The sequence below is a fragment of the Bombus huntii genome, chromosome 7 (assembly GCF_024542735.1).
Source record: "Bombus huntii isolate Logan2020A chromosome 7, iyBomHunt1.1, whole genome shotgun sequence".
NCBI lineage: Eukaryota > Metazoa > Arthropoda > Insecta > Hymenoptera > Apidae > Bombus > Bombus huntii.
This window is the reverse complement of record NC_066244.1, coordinates 2,770,835-2,795,658: the sequence shown is the minus strand read 5'-3', so window position 1 is coordinate 2,795,658 and position 24,824 is coordinate 2,770,835. Positions and strand designations below refer to the sequence as shown.

General features: G+C 38.8%; 3 protein-coding genes across 7 annotated transcripts; 2 read left to right on the top strand and 1 right to left on the bottom strand.

Annotated features, from left to right (window-relative positions):
- Positions 1-329: 329 nt before the first annotated feature.
- LOC126867549 (uncharacterized) lies at positions 330-5,301 on the top strand. Of its 3 annotated transcripts, none has more exons than XM_050622132.1 (7): positions 330-712; positions 790-1,198; positions 1,909-2,100; positions 2,830-2,972; positions 3,039-3,203; positions 3,272-3,432; positions 3,500-5,301. In XM_050622132.1, the coding sequence occupies exons 1-6, from the start codon at positions 330-332 to the stop codon at positions 3,420-3,422; spliced, it is 1,443 nt and encodes a 480-aa protein (XP_050478089.1). In that variant the 3' UTR covers positions 3,423-3,432; positions 3,500-5,301. The 3 variants fall into 3 exon arrangements, with proteins under 3 accessions (XP_050478089.1, XP_050478088.1, XP_050478090.1); XM_050622131.1 differs by having other exon boundaries at positions 778-1,198; XM_050622133.1 differs by lacking the exon at positions 1,909-2,100 and having other exon boundaries at positions 778-1,198.
- Positions 3,911-20,284, bottom strand: LOC126867539 (apoptosis-resistant E3 ubiquitin protein ligase 1). Of its 3 annotated transcripts, none has more exons than XM_050622105.1 (16): positions 20,130-20,284; positions 19,756-19,949; positions 9,111-9,267; positions 8,778-8,983; positions 8,472-8,671; positions 8,090-8,327; positions 7,836-8,005; positions 7,578-7,758; positions 7,291-7,502; positions 6,942-7,208; positions 6,798-6,873; positions 6,440-6,729; positions 6,237-6,362; positions 5,982-6,170; positions 5,644-5,906; positions 3,911-5,572 (listed from the first exon to the last, which is right to left on the bottom strand). In XM_050622105.1, the coding sequence occupies exons 2-16, from the start codon at positions 19,931-19,933 to the stop codon at positions 5,470-5,472; spliced, it is 2,856 nt and encodes a 951-aa protein (XP_050478062.1). In that variant the 5' UTR covers positions 19,934-19,949; positions 20,130-20,284; the 3' UTR covers positions 3,911-5,469. The 3 variants fall into 3 exon arrangements, with proteins under 3 accessions (XP_050478062.1, XP_050478064.1, XP_050478063.1); XM_050622107.1 differs by lacking the exons at positions 19,756-19,949; positions 20,130-20,284 and adding exons at positions 11,384-11,588; positions 16,614-18,088; XM_050622106.1 differs by lacking the exons at positions 19,756-19,949; positions 20,130-20,284 and adding an exon at positions 16,614-16,791.
- On the top strand, positions 9,297-11,357 carry LOC126867559 (leucine-rich repeat transmembrane neuronal protein 1-like). Its single transcript, XM_050622170.1, has 3 exons — positions 9,297-9,657; positions 9,849-10,324; positions 10,808-11,357. Exons 1-3 carry the CDS (start codon positions 9,567-9,569, stop codon positions 11,129-11,131), a joined length of 891 nt encoding a protein of 296 aa, XP_050478127.1. The 5' UTR covers positions 9,297-9,566; the 3' UTR covers positions 11,132-11,357.
- Positions 20,285-24,824: the final 4,540 nt, after the last annotated feature.

Genomic DNA, 24,824 nt, shown 5'->3' with positions numbered 1-24,824 from the left:
AGGTATGAAATTGTGTGACAATTTATATACTGTGAAACACAAAATTAAAGAAAAATTGTTAATATATAAAATTGAAAATTATAAAAATATAAAATTGAAGAGGAAAGCATATTATTTTGGGGAGAATTGTAAGAAATACAATCTTTTACTTTATCAAAAATATTACATATATATGTATGTACACGTGTTACACATATATAGATATATGTACACATATACGCATTGCTATCGAGAGCGATGATGCTTTTCTGTCGCATTACTCTCGTTTATTACGTCTCCATGACAAGTATAAACAGCGTTGATAGTTTTTGTAGAGAGTTTATTCGTGAATGAGGAAAGTGATGCCAGAAATTGCGATCACTCCGAAAAGCTTATCTTCCCTGAGTGCTTCAACGAGTTCCAGGGAAGAGTCAAACCAATTTTTTACTAAGAAAAGGCTGACAAGATGCACGCAACATAAATTTCTAACGTACTCGCAACTTCCTGTAAGATGTCAGAGACCCAGTCGGTACTATCGTCCTCCGAGGACATTTTTCAGATTGGCTAGCTTTGCAACTATTAATCGAACAACTGCAATTAACACGACGAAAAGTTGTCCGGATAATTCAACATGCTCGATATTCCATGCTGTTGATACCTCACACTGCAAAAAGAGTTTATCCATGATCGATTTTTCATCTTTAATAATGGAGGCTGAAAATAGCGATCTTAGGTAAAGTTTATAGAGAATTTATAACGATTTAAACGTAATCGAATAATAATTGTTTTGTACTTTAGATCAGACAGTAGATCAGACAGTAGCTTCATAGAAAAGCTTGAAGAAAATGATAAAATTAAGGACACCATTAGCAACGAAATGGGAATCAGTGTTGGTATCAGGAAGTGGATGGACGGGTTCATGACTTCAAAATCGGAGGAAGCGTGTTGTCAGTTCTTTCAAAACCCAAAGAAAGCAGCGAATTTGGTGTGTCATGTACTTATGTTAAATGCTTGGAGACGTAGACGCAGCGAAGTTCAATATCTACATGGCACAATCGACGACTTGAGCCAACAGATCGAACACCTGCATCTACAAATCGTTGTTCTGCGTCGATTGCTCGACACGGAGAATATCCGTGTCAGTAAACTGACCAGCAACGTTCATCGTGCCAAGATCCAATTTGACGAAACGTCAAAGGAAAAGAATACGTTGAAATTGGTAATCTTTATAGCATTTGTTTAAAGATAAGATTCAATAATTATGTTTTACTTAATTAATTAAAGAATAGAGGGAAAAGGAAATACATATTCTCGTATTCTTAACATAAAGCAGTAATGTCGTGCGCGGGTGAGGAATAAGAGCTATACATGCTCAACATCTTGTGGACGATGAACATGAGAGTTCAATGACGTGTATCTAACTAGAGGGATGACGCTAGCATAAGAGCTCGCGACACGAGTTTTGGCACAGGCAATAATATAGTTACCAAGACGTTGGCATTTTTGGCCTTCGATACTCAAGAATATCTTCTAAATAAGTTTAATAGCTGCACTTGTTATGCATTTCTCTGTTAACAAAATCTTTCTACTTTTTATCTTCTCGAAACCCGAGTATATTCTTGAAAAACGATATGGCTAACTATTCTAAAGACTTTTTATAATGGTTGCATATTTATACATAAACGAGAACTTATTTTATCAGATGTAATGGCAATGTGCGTTGTAGCGAGCCATTAATTACTATATGTACACTATACAGGCAAGCGAGAAGTTGGCATCGGTCCAGCAGCTAATTGTGAAGCGAAAGAAGAAACTGTATCGCGGCGACACAAACATAGATGAAACTGGTTCTAGATACTTTCGGGGATTTACGAAGATCAACTTAGCACCGAACCTGCTTTTACGAACTAGGTTACCGTTCTTTTGCAGGAAAAAGTAAAAATGGAAAACGAGATTAAGCGTTTGACCGAGCTTTGCGAGGAGAGGCTAGTCGCAGCGGAAAATGTACAAAACGAGCTACTCACCGCACAAAATCACCTTCATGCGCTCGACATGCAGATGTCGAAGGATCGAGAAAAACTGTTGAAGTTACGGGAAGATAAAAGAATACTTCTGGAAAAGGCTAGATTTCTAAACAGTTTTCTGTTATAGTCTATAGGCAAGATTTAATAATAAAGAGCAGCGTTTGCCGCGAGCTTGCATACCATACCACTGTAAAAATTGATTTCGCTCGATGACTCATTGTTACGTTCGCGGGAGAGGAGTCCGCAAAGAGGGTGAAGTCTCGGTTCAATGCGGATTTTTACTCTTTTCTATGAACGAATGAGTCATCCGTTCACCCTTTCAAACTCAGAGAACGAACATTTAAAACTGTTACAGGATTAATTATCTACAATTTTTAAGAAAGTTCGCGTATCTTGAAAACTTCTATATTTCCTACAAGAATTAAACTCTGAAAAAAATCTTTTCTTTGTTTCGTTTTCGTGAAAGTATTTTAATATGTATAGATCAAGGGCGCTAATAAGAAACTGATGTACTTGTTAGATAGGTCAACGCACGAAAGGATATATGTACTTCGTCGTTGAGTCATACCTTTTCTGCTTCATTGGTGACTCAATATCGCGTAATACTCCTTTCGTACTAAGAAAAGGGATCGATATTACTTGACCTATTAATTCCCACTCGGCTTGCGATCGAAATAAAAATTCGTGACATTGTTGTTTTATGTAAAATAGCTATGTTTCGTGTTTCATCTTGATAGTTTCATAACAGAAAATGCTTACTTACCGATTGATTTCTATAGCGTTTGTTTGTTGAATATGTGTTAGAAAAATATAATGATTCTTTTAGGTGACGGCCAGCGAAACGTTAGCAACGGAACGAGGAATGAGAGCAGACAAAGCTGAATCATGCATGGAGGATTTACAATTGAAACTCGCTACGCAGACTGCTCTGGTTGAATCTTCGCAGGAACAGATAGAACGATATTCAAAGTAAATTCAGTGGATGTGAGCCTCGTTAATTTGCACGTTATTTTAATATAAATTCTGCGTCTGTAGAGAGTTAAAAGTTAAAGAAGATGAGAAAATCAAGTTGTTAAAACGTTTAAAATCAAGCGAAGATATGGGGAGAAATTTAAGCTTGCGAACAATTTCTTTGGAAGCTCAACTAGTTGATGGAGGGGTAGCCCTGGAACACATGCAGGAAGCATACAATTCACAATTGTAAATATTTTTACTGATTGCTCATGAGCGGAAAACACTAGCTTTAAATTGATCTGTGATTATTTTAGAACGGAACTGCGTGAATTGAAAGAACGTTTAATGCGCCAATCCCAAGAAGGGGGTTGGAGTAGTAGAATGTTGCAAATAGCTGGTAGTGTTGTACGAGCGCCGAGGGTTATACTACGAACTTTATTATCGGGTCCAGTGTTAGCTTCTTAAAGATAGCTTGGTAAGTCAGTCATCAACTTGCCTGCTAATTACAAGAATGTAACGATTGTTTGTTATTGAAATTTTAGTTGCTCTTGCTTACGCGTGATTGCGCCATGTTTCGAGTTTCATGTTGGAACGAAGAGTTTAAAAAGAGGAATTTCGAGGATGATGATTGTTTGATAAGGGAATGGAGAAAGGGAAGATTTTATGTTTGAGTTGAGGGAGAAGAGTTATGTGGTCGCGAGGAAATCAAAGGGACAGAGAATAGCGTCAAACTGATAGTAAATTCTCGGATATTTTAATTACCAAAATTATTTTTTTTTATTTATATATTTTTTTTACTCTCTATACTTTCTGATGTTACGGACTTTATATACATACGTAAGCATTTAAAATCAAAACGGGACGTAACACTTTAAAATATTTAACGATTCTATGTACAATATTGGAAACTATCCTACTAAGTTAAGGATGGACAAATAAATCTAGATATCATGTAGTTTTTTTTATCTATATTTTACACCTTTTTTTCATGTAACATGATAAAGCGATAAAAATGAAATACCGTCAGAATCGCTCAGTTTGTTATGGAAAAGTGATTTCTTGTTATGAAACATCAACAAATACATTTGATAACTGATAAACATGCATATAAATGTATGCACAGCATATAATCGTAATTCATCATATTTTACATAACATTTATATATACCATTTTAACGTAGACGAAATAAATGTACGTAGTAGAGCGATGCTAACGGTATATTATTTTTTTCAAAAAACACATTACAATAGATCGTAAAATCTAAATAACCACGTACGAGTGACACAAATACGACGTGTCTGATCACATATCTCATTATTGCGTACATAAGTACAAGATAAAATTGATCTTCGTTTTGTTCGATAACAATATCGTTTCTGCGGTATACTTCTTTTAGGCTTCAGCCAGCACAGTATAGATCCTTTCTCATTTGAGGTTTTCGTACACGGTAAGCGAAGACACGGCAAAAATTTCAGTGGAAGATTCGTTCTTGTTATCACAAAATCACTTTATATTTGAGTACGTTGTGTTAGGTGTAATTTTATGTAATCTTCTCGCTAGTCGATCTAAAACATTTTTTTTATTGCATATATTAATTGCGACAACAAATAACGATGTCCTACAATTTTGAGACTGGATTCGGTCGTACTCGTCGATTTACCACCTTAAAATACCTTTTAATGCGATATGAAAACGAAGAAAAGCTCAGTATGTTTATTTGCAATTGAAGACATTTCATGTAAGCTATATGCTATAGTTAACAAAATTACAGACGATATTGCATCTACAAAGAAATCTAAAGATTACTCACTGATTTTGGTTGCAAGTAGTAGGTAAGAACTTAACTTACTTCTATAAGTAATAACTTACGAAATTCATTCATCGAAACATTGTTTCCTTATTTATTTCGTGTGCTTAGTGCGATATTCGAAGTAAAAAAGAAGAGAAAAATACTGATTAGGTGAATAGTTTAATAAACCTGACAACGACCTTCTCAAGCTTTACAATGCACATGCTAACTTTGACTAATTCGGTAACTATAAAAGAATGTTTTATTGCGTATCGATTAAATTGTAGAATTAAATATATCAAATCTGATGGCTTGAGGAACGTGTACGTACCTATTTTTATGAGTAATAAAATTTACAATATTTTAAACTACAACAAATCTTGATACAATAAATTGAGCAAGATGTTCCTGTAAGATTGCTCTTTGCATCATCTCTTTATAAAAACGTTACCACAAGCCAGTAAGAATATTAATATCGTCGTTTATGTTTGGAAAATATATCTGATTGTTCTTGATAATCACTTGATAGAAAACAAAAAGAATATGTTCAAAAATCCTATCCCTTTATTTACGTATCAAAATGTGTGGTAAATGTAATTTTTTTTAATCTTGTAAAAAAAGCAGACATTTTAAAGTAAAACTATGTTAATAATACGAAAAATAAGAAGTTAAATAAATAGCACAATCATATAAGACTAGAACTTAATTGACACTTAGTCAGTTTAAATCATGCCAAAACCTTCAGTACCTTCACTAATCGCTAATAATAAAGCTCGTTCAAAGTGATCGTAACATTCGTAACCCGGTAAGCAGAGCTGATTGAAGCTGTAACAATATTTAAATAATTATTACGCTTTGGAAGCTACTACCCTCAGTCAGAATACTGAGTTACGTACCAAGTATGTGCTGTAGGTAAGTTAGCAAAAGTTGGTGCTGCTGTAATTTGAAATCGTGGACTCAGTTGTTGAAATCCACCGGGTGGTAATTGCGAACAACCTGTAGTAAATTGTAATAATCGGGCCATCTCTTCCTGTGTAAAGTTGCTAACTGCAGTCCAAAACCAATCAAGAACTCGAAGAAATTCTGAAGAACTCCCATTAGCTATATGGTGCGCACGTAGATCTGCCACGCTGTACTCACCAGTTCCACATAACAATAACTGTAATAAATATAGATATAATGAAAATATTGATTGGAGAATATTTAAGGATAAGAAAAAAATATATTTACATACTTCGAGTTCGTTCTCGTCAAAAATTCCCAAAAGGTTATCGGGAATGAGTTCGTTTAAACCCCTTAGAAAATGTTCCACTTCGTTCCGTATGGAACTAGCAAGTCTATGTTGGGCGAGTGCGTCCAAATAACGCAGTTTAGTTCCATTCGTTACACGAATTTTACCACCTCCAGGTATTAACTCGGCTACCTATAATAAATATATTTGGCGTAAACGATACAAGTAACTATAATATAAAATACGTTATGACCTTACTTTTAATAATTGACCATCTTTATCATATTCTTCTTCGACAAAATAAAGTTCCATTTCCTCAACATCATTTTCAAGAATATATTTTATCTTGCTGAGATATAAGTCTGGATCATCTTGCTCGAAATACTATACAGAAGATAAAAGCATAAATAGATTAGTACAGTTCTATTTTGATACAACACATTAATAATAAGTAATTCTACCTTATAATGTACACTGAGGCCTATGATTTGTGCAAGAAATGATCTTGTGAATCTTGCACGTACTAACTGCCGATAGGAACCGCCAAGAGCGGATTCATATAGGCATTTGCCCACGATTCGTCCTGCAAATTCGTAATGTTTTAACTTGAGATGTGAAGGCCGTTTACTGTTAGGATGAACTAGTGCCTGTTGTGATTCTCCGAAGGATGCAAATAAACCATTTCCTGAATCGAATAGTGCCGCACAAATTAATTCAAACCATTCTCTTCGGACACCACCCCAATCAACCCCTGGAACAAAATACTAAATATTACCTTTTTCCAAATGAATACAATATATTTTTCTAGATAAAACATACCTTGTTCGCCTTGGAAATTGATTTCAAAATTTCTACACCAGTCATTCACAGAAAATCCTTTGGTAGCTTTCATGGACTTAAAGGAAAAACTCATGCTAAATTTGAGCAGAATACAGATAATATTAATTAATAATTGACACTTACCGATTCTAGCAATTTATCTCGTTGAACTTTCATCGAAAGCTTTTCGTGATAATGTTTTTGATGATGTTTCCGAACTTCGTGGTAAAAGAAATCTTGTTTATCAGCAAAAGTTTCACTTCCTCCAATGTTCTTCAACAGAAACAACGTGAATGTAGCGGCTATTATATCTCTATATAGAGAAATTAATTCAACGGGTGGCTGACATCCATCATCGATAGAAAAAGAATCGTAACCTTCGTATTGATTATTCGAACAATCAAAATGGAACTGAAAAATATAGTTTTAAATTATTGCACGCGTTCAATTTACAAAAAAATCGATGTTCCCGCAATTAGACAAATTCACTTACTTTAGTCGATGGACAAAGCCTGAATGTAACAAGCCTTTTCGGGATAATCCTTAGTAAGTATTCTTTAATAGTAAGTTGCTTAGGCGAAATGAAACAGACAACTTTTTTTGGTTTTGAGAATTTCTCGCCTTGCATGCCCAACAATTTAGCGGCATAGCAAATATTGGGGTCCTTCGAAGCCACGTTATTGTGTACCATTCTAGCAACTTCACCTGCGCTAACGAATATAAATTCTATAAAAATAAAACTTCACTAATAGTATAATATTAAAAAAGTATCTTTCGTACTCTCGAGTACAATGATGTCGAAATCGCCATTGTGTAGTTGTAGTCCGCCTAAACTGACTGTTGCATGATAACAGCTACCCTTTGGAAAACTGACTTTTAAGCGAATCCTTTGATTCGGAGAGTCGTATTCAAGTTGTACACTACAATCCGCAATAGCCGATTTATCTACTGAATTACCAATCTGTAATTAAAAAAATAGCAAATAAAGTCAATCGCAATAATGTAAGTATCGCTCGATTATAATGGCATCCCACTTACCTGAGTAATGTTAACTTGGTAACCTTCCGTGGGTTTATCACCGGGTCCAAATATGCACAGATTATCATATTCGTCTCGAGGTTCTATTGTCATAGAGTGTGCAACTCCCGCTGTACAAACGACTGTCGAACTTTGTCGTACAAAGATTGTCTTATTTGGATCTGGAGGACCTAAAGGATTAAGTGTGATTTTATAATTGTTTATAGTCCTACTTCTCAGAAGTACCATTTAATATGTTTATCATGCGAACATACCGGGAAGAAAATTTTTAAGAAACGGGCTGCCGTGAACGTGACACGGTCCAATAAGTACGGCTATTCGATATTGTCCAGCATGGCGAACAGTAAACTTCACAACTGCAGTATTAGCAGCTAAGGGGTCGGTACCCCCCAACTCTATAAGGGTAGCTATCCTGCGTGTGCCTTCTGTGACTTCAACGATCAGATTGTCTTTGTCACAAATAGGATAAGGTTGACCGTTGCGTTGATAAAACTATAAAGTACAGTTTGAAAGAAAAATGCCATCGTTTCAACAGGAACAATAAAATAACCAAATAATAGTAATAAGAAAGTAACTTCTACCCTGTGCCGTTTGTCAATTTTTCTAAATACGCATTTAGAAAGTTCTATTAGGTACCTTTACTATAAATGTCATAGTTCCTCCTACGAGCTGTGGCTCATCCCATGCAAAGTGAACTCGGCAATTGCTCGGTAATAAATATTTTCCAGTCACATATTGCAGCAAGGAGTGCTTTGCCTCTGGTGCTAGAGCTGGTTGTGTCATAGCAGCCAAGGTCACTAACCCTGCTACTGACACAGAAACTACCAACATTCCACCTGTTAAATATAAAAGAAAGAAAGTTATGCCTCGAGCTTCTCCTCCAACACGTTCCTGCGTTATGCAATCGAACGAAATTTGCGGAAAATAACAAAGAAATTGTACCCCATGTCCAAGCGTCCTGATGTTGACTATTCTTCACTACGGCGCTCCATAGATCAGCCTTGAGGGTTTCTAAATCTTCCTTTGAAGTAGGCAGCGTCTGTCTGGCTTGGATCCATCGCGGTAGATCCTTGCCAAGGGCTGCCCGTGCAGCATTATCCTCCACCCAATATACATCCTCTAGGGACATCACTTCCATCTGCATTAGCCTGACGAAAGGAAAACAGATTTATTTTGACTTTTTGCTCGAGGAAAATTGCAATGCAACTAACAGTTCTGATTATTTCTGAGGGAAACCATGGAACCATTAAAGCTCCTGGTTAAAATTCTGCTCACTTCTGGTAATGGCTATGCAAGCCATGGTCTGTCAACCACTGGCGTAAAACGAGCCTTTGTTGCAGTAAACGTGCGGCGCGTTGTAATCGTTCTTCGTCTTGCGCCGGCAGTTCTGGTAACGCGTACACCTCGCCACAGCTCGCAAGGGATGAAATGCCTGTAACATTCGAAAAGCTTTTCTTTCTCCTTTGACACCGACGTTTCGCAAAAAGGGGAAAAAAGCAACTCATTACATCTAATTAATTCGGAGAACACGCTATCAGACGAGAACAAAGATAGCTTTTCTAATTAGAGACTCATAGGAATTTAGCGATAGTACCCGGTATCTATCGTAGAGAAGGACAGGAAACAAAACCTGATAATTCGAGACTGGACGACGAGTCGATTCCTTCGCCTGTCCGTTCTCAGTACGTCGTTGTCAGTCGTAAAACCACCGAATTGTGTAAGCCACTTAAAATGCGCTGTACGTCGTTCTCCGTTATTCTACTGTGCATTCTCAAGTGTGGGTTTGTGCTTGCGATATGCACTGTGAGCAAGCACGAAGGAGGTGAGACAAAATCTTTCGCTATAATTAGGTTCGATTTTCGATTGTCCCGATGGTGAATCGGGGAAACAAGTAAACAGGACACGAGTAAATTTCTATCTTCCTCGCCGATGCAATTTCTATTCGAGGAAAAGATAGAGAAACAAAAATCTCTTGATATCGATAAATTGTTAAATGTATATTTCGTTACGCAGGATCAGCCCATCGTTTGCAATGCTTTAACGTTACTCTGCAAACGATTTTGGAACAAACGACGAACGTATCCTCTCTATTGGTCTTTGACTCAAATTTCCGATACATCACAGAACGAGCTTTTATCAAATACGCCAAACATTTGCTGTTCTTGAACATCTACAATTGTCACGTATACGACATTCACGCTGATGCGTTCGACAGCCTAGCTAGTTTGAGGAAACTCAGTCTACCTAGCAATAATATCACAGAAGTGAAAGAGGCGTGGTTTAAGGATCTGGTATACTTGGAACAATTAGACCTGTCGTTCAATCGAATCGAGAAAATCGCTCCAGCAATCTTTAGCAGAATACCATTACTCAAACGATTCGATATCAGAGAGAATCGCATAACTTGCTTGGATCCTTCAGCATTTCCGGGTGGTATCGACAAAATTTATTTTCACGGAAACCCCCTGGCTCTCTCATGTCGAGGAGAGGTAAGACGCGCCATTGAAGTAGCTCGCGTTTAACCGTTTGAGTCTCAGGAGTCTTTGAAAAAACAGGGTCGAAAAATCCACGAACAGCGCGATAGCGCTTGTCTTGTCCGATTGCGAAGAGAAACAAGTGGCGCAACAGCGCTCGTCATATTTGTTATTTTATGAAATAAATCTATATTATTATATATGCGTACTATTAGTTTATAAATATTGCAAGTTCGATAAAAATTTTTCTTCAAAAAAATATTTATTCAATAAAAATTATTGAGAAGATAACAATGAAATACAAAATACCGTCAATCGTCCATAGCGTTCAAATGTACTGGCACTTTTCAACACAAAATCTAAACAGTGCGATCGCGCTGCTTGAGACTCAAACGGTTAAGAAATTTAAGAATTTCATTCGTTATTCAGCGGTTACAGACTGCAATGTCGTGAACTGAATGTTGCGATTCGGTTTATGTATCGATTTGGAAATTACAGCTAACTCTGTGGATGCGGGACCACGGGGTGAACTACAAGACCGAACAGAGTAAGAAGGAAGAGTGGTTGGATAAGCTTCTTTGGCTCTGCGCCATGGACGATGCGAGCGTGGTCAAATCAGAAGACTCGATGAAAGAATGCGTTATCCTAAATTTATTCAATCAGCTTCGTACAGGTCTGAGTACCGCGCAATCGTATCCCTTGCCCGTGGACTGTCCTGTTGAGAGCAATTTTTTGATGGCCTGTTTAGACACGGGGGCCACTAATGGAAAAGTAATCAAGAATTTGCTCCTCTATATCCATAAAACCATGTCATATCGTTAAAGAGAAATTGCACGATTGTATAACCGATCAAGTTAAATTGTAATGTCTCGTGTTAAGAGCTTGTTTACGAATAAAAATCGATGATAGTTAAAAAATAAGAATTGTGCAACGTTAAAAAGTTTCGATGTTAACACAAAGAGAAACGTATCGGTCAACTCGAGCCTTCGTTCGTACGGAAGGAATACTAATTTCGTGGCGATTAACCAGAAAGTGCGGAATTAAAGGTGATTTTCGACGAGAGGTTTTACTTACCGGAAGATGCGCTACCGCTGGGTCGTAGCGACATGCCGATGGACGATATCTCATCGGCAAAGAAATCTTTGTCGCGTTGTCCATCTCGGCAGCCTCGATTTTTGTCCGGCATAATTCCTCCACGGTGTTCCTGGCTCGTCGACTTTTACCGACTACGAAGCATTCTTTTGTTCACCGTCGCATCGCTCGCTCGTCACGAGGTCATCTTCTCGAAACATTATTATACCAGCGTTTTATCATCATAACCTTACTCGATTTCACGATGGAAATTTTAATAATTCGCGAAAGTTGCGCGATTCGAGATCTATTTGAAAGGAGATATCTAGTCCTGTCTCTCGTGTAAAGCGCGCAATAAATCTATACCGATGCATTATGGCACGAACAATGAAACGCTCTGTCTTTTGTTTCCGATTCATCACTGGAGCGTACAATGTGATTGAATGATGAACAGTCACTAACAATTGCGCGGCATGTGACGGTTTTGTCAAGCAGAGGATTAAAATTTCGTCGAGTATACAAGCGCGTAGCTGTATTTTTACAACTAAAGTCATTGCACGTAGAAAGACAGGAATAATAGGGCGTTTGTAGCAAGAGATGAACGTTGGAAACGCATCAATCGCTTTACGCGCTAACGATACGCAATTAGTTTCAATTACTAGTCGGGTGAAAGCTAACAGGGATGTTTCGTGAAAGGTAGAGAACACAAAGAGGAAAAATAACAGAATGTGGGAATATTTGCTTGCCAAGACGCAATGGAATGATAAGGGAGAGCTCGCTGTGCTTTCGCGGCCTACGCTCTCCAGCGTATGGTAGTCATAAATACTTAAAAGGGGACACGATAATTCGGCTTAGCACCGCTTTCCTGTTAACTCCGACGGACCAACTTTGGGAGGATTTCGTCTCGCCAAGTTTAAGGATTAAGATTATCCGGTCGTGTGAGGAACAAACGAAACAGCAAGGAGGAGGAAGAGCAAAACTCCGCGAGATATTTCGATGTAGAGTGTACACTTTTGTCGGTGTTGACCCAGATCTGGGCAACTCGATTCGGATAAAGAGATTGATAGCAATTTCCGGGAATTTTTCGGTGTCTCTCTGTGCTTTTAGACCAGTCGATTAACGATGCCAATTAAACGATGCCGGATCGATAGGTCAGCAGCAGTCGCAATTTAATCAACGACAACGAAACGTTACTATGAATTAAACGGTCCCGAAACCGGGTCAAGAGTCCATTCGAGGTCAAACCGGGGTTATCGTACCCGTGTTTTCCGCGCTCATCTCGTTTCTCTTGCACAATTTATCGGCCAACGTGCACCTCGGCAATTGCCACCGATAAAAAACGATACGAAAGGACGAAACGTACGACTGCAGTTCAAGGTATAATCGTTATTTGCGATTGTGAAATAAATCGGTCAAAATGGTACGCGACTATCCATTTCTTACGTCTGTTTCTTTCTTCGTTCGTTCGATGTTCGCTCTCTTCGATCTTCGAGTCTCGTCGAATCGAATCGGATCACGATCATTGTCCGGAATACAGCTGGTTGTTCGGCGTGCAACGATTGAACAGCCGATAACACCGGGCTTCGAGATCACATCGGTTATCGGAGAATGAGTAACAAAGACGCGTCAATCTCCGTGTTCGATACAAATGAAACTGTGACAGTCGTCAAGATTCGAAACGCGATGTTTTCATCGGTTCTCTCCTCATTTTCTCTTTCGAACAAAGAGAAAGAAAGAAAAAAGAAGAGAAAGAAACTTACAGACCGTTTCATCCGCAGAGTGTTATAGGACTTGGAGGGATAAGTGTTCCATTAGCGAGTCCATCAAAGCCCTGGAGCAGTAACATTTTAAAAGGTAAAAGAAGGATGTGGTACTTTGGACGTTTTTCAGATCTTTACGTCTTCCTTTTATTTTCTTCTTTTCCGTCTTTTTTCGTGGCTTGTGGTCGAGGCGGGATATACACGCGGCAGAATAAAAAGAAAAGAATGCAACGCGATACAATGAAAGAATCAACCGCGTAGCACCCGGCAAGCTCGCATCGACTCTTGACCTTTTCGAACGGATATCCTTCACTGGCATTACTTCGTGCTAACGATCCTTTCGGTACTAAGAGGGGTGGCAGCAGGGGAGGATTGAAGTAAAAGATGGTGGTGGTGGGCAGGGAAAACCAGGGCATATGTATGTCATATATTCTCATGATTATGCACGAGAGGGTTGCCGGTATTATGAAGGTAGGACAGATCGATTCCAACATTTGTTATTTTACACTAACCGCGGGCACGATATAGACGGTCCTCTGGAATTATAATATTTTGTTTCCATCTGCTTAATTTACGAGTTTCTCCTCCTCCTGTTTCAGCGATACGCGATACCCTGGGAATATCCGAGCACTAGGGGCACCGAACGAACTTGGTGACACAGTTTCACCACCATGGCGTGTATATAGCTTGGTTTGGTACCGCGTTAATAGAATTCCTACACTAGCGTGCGTAACAATAGCGCGATTAGATTCCGCTTGTAATCGCGGTTCTCTTTCCGTTCCCTTTTTCTCAAACGTACGGAACCTGGTCCGAGCAGTAAATTTTGTTGCAAAGAACTTTTTCGCGAACCCACAGGGATTAGCCCTGTACAGAAGTCGAATGAAACGATGCGAAAACGTGAATATTCTGCCGCGAGAACGGACGATTGTTTGCCGGATTAATTACAATCTTGTCGACTACTAGAGGCAGTCGTGCATATACTTGAACATCTTTTTTGCAATGGCACAGTTAATACATTGTTTTCTCCTGTTCGAATAACATTTTCGTTTTCTTATTTATCTATTGCTTTCTATTGCGGGCAAAAATTAGCTACGAAGAATCGATTTTATGATGGAAAAAGTGTATGACTCGCGGGAAATCTTGACGATTCACGGTTGAAATGGATACAGTTAGATCGAAGATGGCACACATACGAGCGTTATTTTCTTTCATCTTTAACGGATTCATTAATCTGTTTCGTTCGACTTTCCAAGCGAGATAATCGTGGATTTCATTAGCGCGTTTCCAACGTAAGATTCGTTATTTTGTAAATTAAAAGAAGTAAATAAAAATGTATAGAAAGGAAATCTTCGAGATAAAATAGAGGAAGAATTGGATGATTCGATCGGGCGGTCGCGAGCTGCGATTAAATTATTCGTGTTACGGTAAAACGTAATTGATATCTGGAATTTATTGGGCGGCGCGGCAGACGAAGATAACGTCGTTAAATTCGCGCTAGTTTATTGCACGGTTGATTTGTATTTACATAATCCTCGAAAGCGAGAAGTAATGCTCCTCTCATAGAGTTTTTCCATAAAGTATACTTTGTAATATACACTATGTGCTAATAAAAATATGGATTTTTAATAAAAACGTGTAACTCTTTCCAATCTATGTATTTAAAGAAAAAGAGAAAAACATAAATACGAAAAAAATGTTTGCAGTCGATTTACGCGAGTTTTCATCGATCGTTTATACGTTTCATCAAATCTCCATCTCTAACCCGTATTTCATTTGCGATACTTTGTAGTATGCAATCAAGTAGCAGGATGGTTTCTCATTGTTTAAGTCTTGTATTAGCCCCTCGGGTCGGTTTCCCGCGCTATTTCATCTACTTTTTTCTGTCTCTTCGTACACGCGTGATTATACAGCTAAAAATTTCGACAGACGTTTAAAACGTAAAACACGGCTACGTCGTTGGTTTCTCGATCCTTCGTTTCACATTACGTATTCTGTTCGTTGAATGACAATTAATTTTTAACGTGGTCGATAAAACGTGTCGGGGGTCAACTCGGTCTTCAGAATATTCTTGTCCGGAATTTTTTCCGCGTAGGAACGTTCAAAGGTTAAGGTCAAGCAAGAGAATCGATACTTTTCTCATCGTTCGCCGACGTTCGTTCATGAAACGTAGATACTTACATACAATAACGGCATCGATTTCGCACGATCAATGTCCCTGTCTCGCTACATCGACACGCGTTTCCGCTAATCCTGCCAGCGCGTTGCCATCGATGAAACGCAGACAATTTGTCAATCGACAGGATTCTTTTGTTTTATACGAGCGTGGATTTAACTCGCGGCGAATACGAATTCTCCTATCGTATATTCGCGAAAGAATGATTTATGCTACGGACATCCGAAATTTTCATTCCGTTTCATTACTTTCGAACAATGCGGATGCGGAAAATGGTCCATGATAAATTACTCTGTGGGCAATGAGAAGAATCGCGCGCTGGGAGGTCGTTTCTCGATGTCGGATCTATCGATTCTACCGGATTCTACAATGGATGATCAACGATTTTACTGTTGAAACATTCTTTTTAATATCGCAGCTTCTTTCCCCTACCCGTATAAAGAACTGTGCCACGTACGACAAAAAGGAAGGAAACTTATAAGAAAAGTTGAGAATTCAATTTCGCTTATCACTATTTCGTTTGAATCTGAGAAATTCAATGGAAAGTATCGACGTCGACATCGAGCCGATAAAACGCATTACCGGGTAACTTCTTCCTGGCTTTGAGGCTCGTGGGGAAACTAGCGTTCAAAGTGTCGCAATGCAGGACGTGTTTGCTATGCTCTAGGCGATCTGTGACTTTCGAAATGTCCGGGCGGAGTGTCGACGTGGTGTGCAACATGCAGGATTGCAAGTGACGTAAATGGCTTTTGTGATGGAATCGTCTTGTGATCTTTCGTGGCTTCAAGTAGCAAAATTTTTAAGTGGTTCGTAACACCTACGTGATCAGCCCAGACAGTTTCGAAATTCAAACAGAACCGAGAAAGCATGAATAGCTCCTCTCAAGACGAACCCTCGAACCGTGTTGCTTTCCTCTCGAGAAACTTTGCCAGTATCTTCCAACTTGCCGCGAAATGCAACAACCTTTGCTTTAAGAAATTTACGGTAAGGAAATTTTGCTTGAGATTTTAGTGTGTTTAATGAAGGAGAAATGATTAGTTAACTCGTGAAAGTATAGTATTAGCATTGAATAATACACACATAAACATTTAATAGTGCAAATACAAGTGCAGAATTAATGAGAAATGAGAGCTGATGTTTTTTATTGTGCGAAAATAATTGATTAAGCAACGATTCAAACACTCATACATAACATCGATGCATAGTAACAATCGTGACATAAAATAAAAAGGCGATGAAACGCCGCGATTGTATTCGACCGTGAAACGAATGTTATCGGAGTGATAAGGAGTGCACTTACGGATTCGAATCGACTTTCTGTCTCGTCTTTCTGGCTTGAAGACTGTTTTCCCGCCGGAGGATCGTGGCAACTTCGATCGGGAAATTCGCAACGAAAGATCGCGGTGCCAGCAGAAAGGCGGAAGCGGTATGTGCGGCTGGTTCAGCTTCGGAATACAGTTCTCGAACGCTAAAAAAACCTACCCCTTCGCAACAGGAGTGTCGTTTTCACACTTGTTTACGATATTAATTACGAACTCGCTACTTGTTGTCTACAAGGTTGAGAAGAGTCGTGGGAGGAGGGTCAAGCGTCACGACGAAGTATGTAGTAGCCTTCGAAAGATATCGAAAGGTGGCCTAGCGGAGGTCTAAGGTGTTGGTTTCATGTACGTCTCGAAGTCGGAGTACACATGGAAGCGCGAATAATAGAGGGAGGACGAAAGAAGGGTGGGGGTAAAGGAACGGCTAAGGTGGCCGGGGAGTGATAAACGCGAGGGTTTCTACGACCGACTCGACGCGTCTACTAAGGATCAAGCGGGCCTGTGTGTCAAAGGCTCGATGATCGCGCGAACATCCGAGGCTCGTTTACGATTTCACCGTTCACAATGGCTCCGTTTGTACGGTGGTTCATACGTCCGCGCCCCTTGGCAACGCGCATAATGCTCACGTCGTTTGCTTCTCGATAAAACGAATCCGCGAAAATTTGCGAAGGGGCTGCAGCGACTTTTGGTGGAGCAAGTATTTCGATACCCGACAACCAAGAGCGACGCGACTCGGCGATCCGCTCGCTCGGACTCACGCTAGACGACTGCATGCGAGACGATTACGCGGCTAGAGCCACCCTCTGCCACCCATTTGGTACTCCCACCAGGTCCCGACCACGCCACAAAGACCACGTCAAGCAAGCCGATCGTCTTCCCGTGCTTCGCGTCTTTCCGTTCTTGCAGAAGCGCGAGTCGCACGCCGACGACCTTACTCCTACTTTTCCACTGGCATCACCATACCACCCCGTCCCCAAATTATCTCCATTTTATGCGAATCACGATCATCTTTCGATCTCACGATCTCGAATGTTTCGAGGATTTTACTTTTATGAAACATGCACTGAGGGAAAATCGGAAATCAATGAAGGCGATACACGGAAGGAGTTGATTCTATTGTAAGCTTCATCGTATGGTTAGAAGTATAGGATGCAACGACCCGTTGTCTTGAAATTGGACCAATTATGCCGGCTTTATACCTTTAAAAAAAATGCTCATAAAAGCCGAATCGTTCGACTCGAGTTTGTCATTGGACCTAACACTGCATGTCCTGAATTTTTCCGATAATTGCAATCCACTTATCGACCAACCGTAAAGTAGTGCTCTTGTTTGTATTGGACTCCCTCGACAACCAGTTACATTTAACCTCGAACGATCCACGATCGATAAGGAGTCCGAATAGGGTGAAGTAATTATTGGAGGTAGCTACTTGCTGACTGAACGAAATCGTACCTCTATTCTCGACAAGCCAATCTTGCTTTCTGCCGTGTCGACGGAACTTGATATTTAGAGTTCTTTTAAAGAACCTCTCTCATCCTTTCGCGGTAGTTTAAAATGACCGAATCAGCACGTTAATTCATATAAAAGACCATATATAGCTCTTAAATTTGTGTATGTTAAATAATGCAAATTTTACATCGAATCGACGGAAAAATGTCATCGTTCTGCTTGAACCGGTTATTTGGATGGCGGTACAGTTTCGTTTAGGCTGAAGCGCTTGGCTCATCCGTGATATTTACTATTTAAATACACGGGTACTTGGCTATTAGAGTTTCGTAATACCAGTCAGTCAATGTATTAAGTCGTTCGAAAAGTTTCTTTCGTTTTATAAGGAAATAATGGACGCACAACCTTTTCTTTTTTATATTATTTTATCAAATTACGTATGATCTATTTTGTTCTATCAAAATAAAGATCACAACGTTCGACAGAATAGATTTCATGTTTGTATAAAGATGGATCGTTGCAAGAGACGTATCTGTAAAAGAAAGACACTTTTCGGACAACCTAATACTATGTTTCCGAATCAGTAGTAATGTACAGTGATGGACAAGCCGTGAAAAAGTAAAGGTAGCCATGTATACACAGACATTTACTTTCGAAAGGGGCGAGAGGAGGAACAGCATCCCCACCCTGCTGACCCAAGCGCGTAGTGATATTATCGCAGCTGCGAACTTCGTAACTATTTGTTTGTCCCACCAATAAAGAGGTACAAAAGCCTAGCCTCGAAGGAATGTTCGCGCAAGCGCTTATATCCTTGGCATCAACCTGGGCTAAGATGATAAAAGTTTGGATATTAACGTAGATTCATCAGCTTGCATCGCTACAGCTTCCGAATTTGATAAAAAGAACATGGGGAGGAACAGGTTAAGATGAAAGTTGAATTCGAATTTTACATATGCCAATGTTTCATATTGGTCGATTATATATATATATATATATTCTTTTTTGTTAATAACATTTTATTTAAGAAACTTTCTCATTTCCCATAATGGACGTTTATGAATCTTTCGGTAGACTACATAGTTGGAAAAGAATATTCCTAATTAATTATTCGTTGACCGTGCGTAACATTAAAGTTTACGTTACTCTCTGAGATGGTAATGGTTCTGAACCATAACGGTTGGTAAACTAATTAATAATGTTTGCACGAGCGAAGGCTCTCTAAGTTCATATTATCGTACGATTAGTGCACTTCGAAAGACTGATTTAATTTATGTGCAGTCGATAGTATATAGCTGGAGCTTATTCTTGTAAAAGAAATTGACTACATGCCAAACGATGAATTTCGACGAGAATGAACCTACTGTTTCAAGGGAACGTACACATGCGTAGTCGGAATGATCATTCTAGAGATTTGTCAAAGGAATAAACGATGATGTATTATAACTTCATCGATTATAATGTTCGACAATCTTAATTTGATTTCATTTAAACCCATAAGCATATCTTTTAATCCAAGATATTTCTTAAAATTACTTACGTTCTTCATCGTAATGATCGTTTACGAACTAAAAAATGCTTTTGTTTATGAATCATCCAATGAATGTCAGTTATCACGCAATACGTAATATGAAAGTAAGAGAGTAGTGAAACTGGAAAAGTGGTTAATCGAATCCTGACCTTTGTTTTTGAAGAGAGGCCGATACTGTTTCAATCCAATTTCGGCAAGCCATTGGTCTGCTTCGGTGAGATCCCCGTTGTTTCCATTTCCGGTGGCAAGCATCAGAAGTTTGCCAAGGGACAAGACCATAGTAAGAGCCAGGAATACCCCTGATAATACAGTTGACCATCGTGCCATTTCCTGATGAGTGCATCTTTAAACCGAACATTGATAGATTATATTGATATTCCGCGTGTACACATACATACATACGTTACAAACATATAGTTGTTAACAGGTAAAGTGTCTGAATTGAGGTTATGTCACTGCGATGTTTGTAAACAAATCTATGCGGAGGAATGTACCTAGCGCTACTTTAAATTAATCGGCTTACCACATTTTCATAGAGCTGATAATCGGTATATGAGACGATTGACAAAACCGTGGCTATGCCTAAGTTTTACTGTCTATGAACTTATATAGCTGAGCAGAATGAGAATAACTGTAGATGGAGTGACAGCTGAAGTGGACAACACTATATCCTAGGGACTTCGTGCGCCGGTCTTTCTTTTAATGAACAGCCTGAAAATCAATTTTAAAGTACACTTCCTTAACGTTAGTCAATACACAAGTTCTGAAATACTGATTGTTCAAACAAAAAGAAAAACAGAAATTTGGTTGTGTTCTCACATTGATTAATGCAGGCCAGATGTGACATCATAGACGAATATATATTTTTAATTGATTAAGAACAGTACAATACTGAATCGATAACGTTGTGTGTGATACAAAAATGGTAAAGGGGACGATGATTCTCTAAACGTGGGACATAAAAAAATATTGCATATCACGTCTATACTATATCTCGTCTGTGGTCATGTGCATTCTGTACTTAGTCAATGGTATAGGTATCTAACTTACCCATTGTTGGAGATTATGAATAGCAATACTGTGATCTTTGTTGCTTGACGCAAAAGTTGACATACACACTTACATATGTATTTGGTACGTGACATGGCATATGTATTTATTTACATATATATGTACATCTATCGGACGATTAGAACTGAAAATGATTTTCCAAGTGAAATTTTTTGGCTTTTGGCAGATACGGATTACATCAAACAGAGGGAGAAACATGTTTGATGTATTTGAAAAATATATAAAGTGCGTTGTATTTCACATTCTTAACCAATAATTTCGCATGCGGTAATATTAAACACGGTTATTTGTATATTATTTAGATAAAATACGGAATTCGATGTTATAGATGTGATTAACATACTATAAACTTGTTTGACAAGTATTTCCATAGGAGTCATATATTGTTAAGCGTTCTGCGTGATTAATAGTAATGATTTAATAATCGCATCTAGTGGAGTATTACATTCCACGCCTTGTTGGAAATTAATTAATGGCGGTGGCAGACAGAAAACAGAGATTACCTACCTAGTGGGCGGGGATTTAAATTAGACGAAAATTATTATTAGAAATAACGTAAAATGTACTGGTAAGTTATTAAGCAATTTATCAAAATGTGACAGATAATTAAAGAAATATCGTTACGAAGGAGAAAGATCGTTACATTGTACGAAGAAGTAATTATGTAATTCAGTTTTATGTAACGATACACGTTTTTAATGCTTCTATGCGCGTCAAGCTTTCATAAAGTACTCATTTCAGTCACGATAACTATAAGATTGCACGCGTGTAGCTATTTAATCAGTATATCCGATTACGAATACCATTACATATACATTTTAGATCTTAGCGAACTAGTTGATCATAGGTATATTTATCAACATCCAATCTTACGACGTGGTTTGCGAATCGCGTTAATACATTTTCAGAGCTACATAAATGTCTATTTTATGTCTATTTTTTCCATACGTGACATTTCTTGGACACGAAGTATGAGATGCTTACATAAGCACTAGAATTTTGTTGTCTTCGAGTTGACAGTTTAGTTTCACATAGAAGGTGTTAATTACATTATTCCCGCTTATCCACTTAGTCACTCCGACCAAATGGAATCTCAACAGGTTCTGAGAGGAACGTTAGGGAAAGCATTTGTCCTATAAAGGCTAATACGATAATCAGTCGGGACTTTTTTTTTATCTATAAAGAAATCAATATATGAGTAATGCGGAAGATAATGATCACTTACAACACTAATGCTCTTGTCTGCTACCAGGTAGATTATTAGATAGAAAGGTGAGAGGTCCCCATAATGATTTAGCGAATGGCTGAGCAACGACGCAGTCTCGGTGCAAGTGCGTCGTTTTACCTTGTCCAATTGCATACTTTATGAGTTGCCCTGTATGGTCATGGACATGGGACACCATACTACACCGCTATACTTTGCTTTGACAGCGGCGAAATGTTTATTTAATACATGGAAATCCCCGATTCCTCGGTTCACTAGCAACACACGACTGTTTCAGTCTCTTTGGCTCGACCTACAAATCCTTTCATTTTTTTCATGCTTTCCTCAATGCTTGTACATTCTTGACCACGCGAACATTTTTCCTTTCGAATAAAACACGTATGAAGTATATTTGCTCCTGATGTTTGTGCGCAATTACTGTCATTGCATATGGTTAGGTTTACATAGCATTTGCGTAGAACGACCTAAATAAACATTTATTCGATTTTTAAATCGTACGTTTCGAAATGCGAGACGCATGCAGCAATATAATGAACATAAAGATATTCATTTTAAATAAGATATTAAATTTTGATTTAGATGTTTTCGAAGTGAAGTATTCAAAATCGCTGAAGCTTTTATGACAAACCAAAATTTATAGTTTCACTGTAATTGGTTGAGTTCTAATATATCACGGTTTAACGATGCGAGGACCAAGGATATAACAATGTTATAACGTGTGTCTTGTACTAGTTCAGTGTGTATACGAGTATTCTAAAGACTATAAAATTTGACCTAAATACTTTCTAGGAGTAAAAATAAAGCGGGCAATCCAGAAGCTGACAAAAAGTATGCTTTAAATGCTTTTCAACGCATTTATATGCATACACGTTGTAAGTATATGTGAATATTCCTTGGCAATTTACAAGGTTGGATATATTGTACAACACTCAAGCTTATGATCAGCGGAATCACTACACATTATAAACGTGTTTAATTATCATTTAACGTCTTAACGTTTTGACGTGATACGATGAGGATAATGAATGCTAATCACGACGTGGCGAGGATATTAATTAATCGTTATAACGGTGTACAGGTCGGCCGAGATAATGTTACAATAATTTACGATGCTGTGTCCAAACCAATATCACAGGAGCTGGAGCACATGATTGGAATAAAGTGGATCACCTTCGTGCGGCTGACCTAACTTGTTCCTGGCGTCAAATTATCCTGTTGTCGGATTGGTATTGAGTCCTCGGCTGTAGAACTCTTTGATCTTCCGCAGCTTATCGAACCGTGTCGAAAGGAAATACGCGAGGAAATGTAGGCATTAAATCGAAACACGAATCGTTTATACAATTACAGAACAATGGGAGCAGCCTACACACACATTAATAACTTAATCTGTCGAAGTGTATACGTCATTCCGATGGATCGTATACGTGCAGCTGCTTATCAACCTATTTTCATTTTCTATTAAGCAACGCGAAGGTAACTTGCTGTTTATTCATGTACATGGATATGTACATACATTTATTCATGTGTACATGGACACTCTCTGAAAGAAAAAATCTTTAAATTGACCTCGGGCTTATTCTCGTCGTACTTTCTCCATGATCTTGGAATATTCACCGCGAGCTAAAATCGCAGAACTATAGCAATGATATTGCTCGTGCAAGTGAACAAAGTAGGTGCAAAGTTCTATAATGATATCACGACGACGAGGCAAGAAGGTCGTTGCTCGATCGTGTTTTGTCGTTTTAGGCCGCCGTGAAACACATGCAAAAACATGCGAGTCGTTACACGTAGACAGTCCACTGGCCCGGTTGATCGACGGACTAGAGTGAGAATACATGATTCCCGTAATCGAAACTAAAGATCGTTGCGAAGGAACGCTTTATCGATACAAGAAGGTACAAATAAATTTTGCTTAGACATTTTTCGGCTAGTTGCATACTTTATGTCTGGGAACCTAAGTACAGGTACGATTGTGTTAGGCGAGGCTACCGCGTTAAACGTGCAAGTGGGTTAATGGTGAAGTCCACACGAGAGAGAAGAGACCGATATACTATATGTACATGCGTACATTTTACAGTCTGACAGATACTCTGACAGTTGATGTTGATGAACGATCCCTCCCGGCCTTCGGGCAGCTAGCATCGATGGAGAGGTTCAGCTGCAGCTGCAACTTGCACCACTGGAGAGCGAACGGCCCCGCTATACATTTCGCCTCTCTTCCCTTGGGCCACTGCCACACTTTCGTGTATAACAACCGGTGTATTTGCTTTTTAGTTCTCCTTCGAACATTAGATGTTCGAAACTGGAGCACCGAGAGTTTTCGTCGAATCTAAGAAAGTATATAAATCGAGACGAATAAAATTGTCTTACTAGACGCTATTACATGCGATGTAGGTAGAAGTTATGTTACGGTAGTATTATGTTTCGATCGTTTCACCGCTGTGAAATGCAGATAAATAATGCTTCCCAATAAGATGTAAGCGTACAGTATTTGGGAATTGTGTTCAAGTCCGGCAAACGCCCATGAGAAAGTCCACTAGCCAATTTCGCTTCTTAACTTTGAGTAATCTATTTATGTTTTTATACATGTATCGCGCGTTACCCGCGAAATCTCACTTAATTAATCACTATAGACGCGGAACACGATAGAGAACGCGAGCATAAAATGTTTCTCTCATCGTGGTGAATGCAATTCTTGTGCACCTGCACGTGAAATTAGTGGTTAGAATGTAAGTAGGAAAGGAGATTAATGTCGCTGTCGGTAACAAGAAAATTCCCCATAATCGTTCGATTAGAAAGTGCACCCGCTAAAATGTAAATGAACAACTGCATTGCCAGAATGGCGTCTTCATTGGCAAGCCGAGAACATTCTATACTTTTAATCATCTAACTTTCTCAGTCAGGTGCCACGCTAAATTTCCA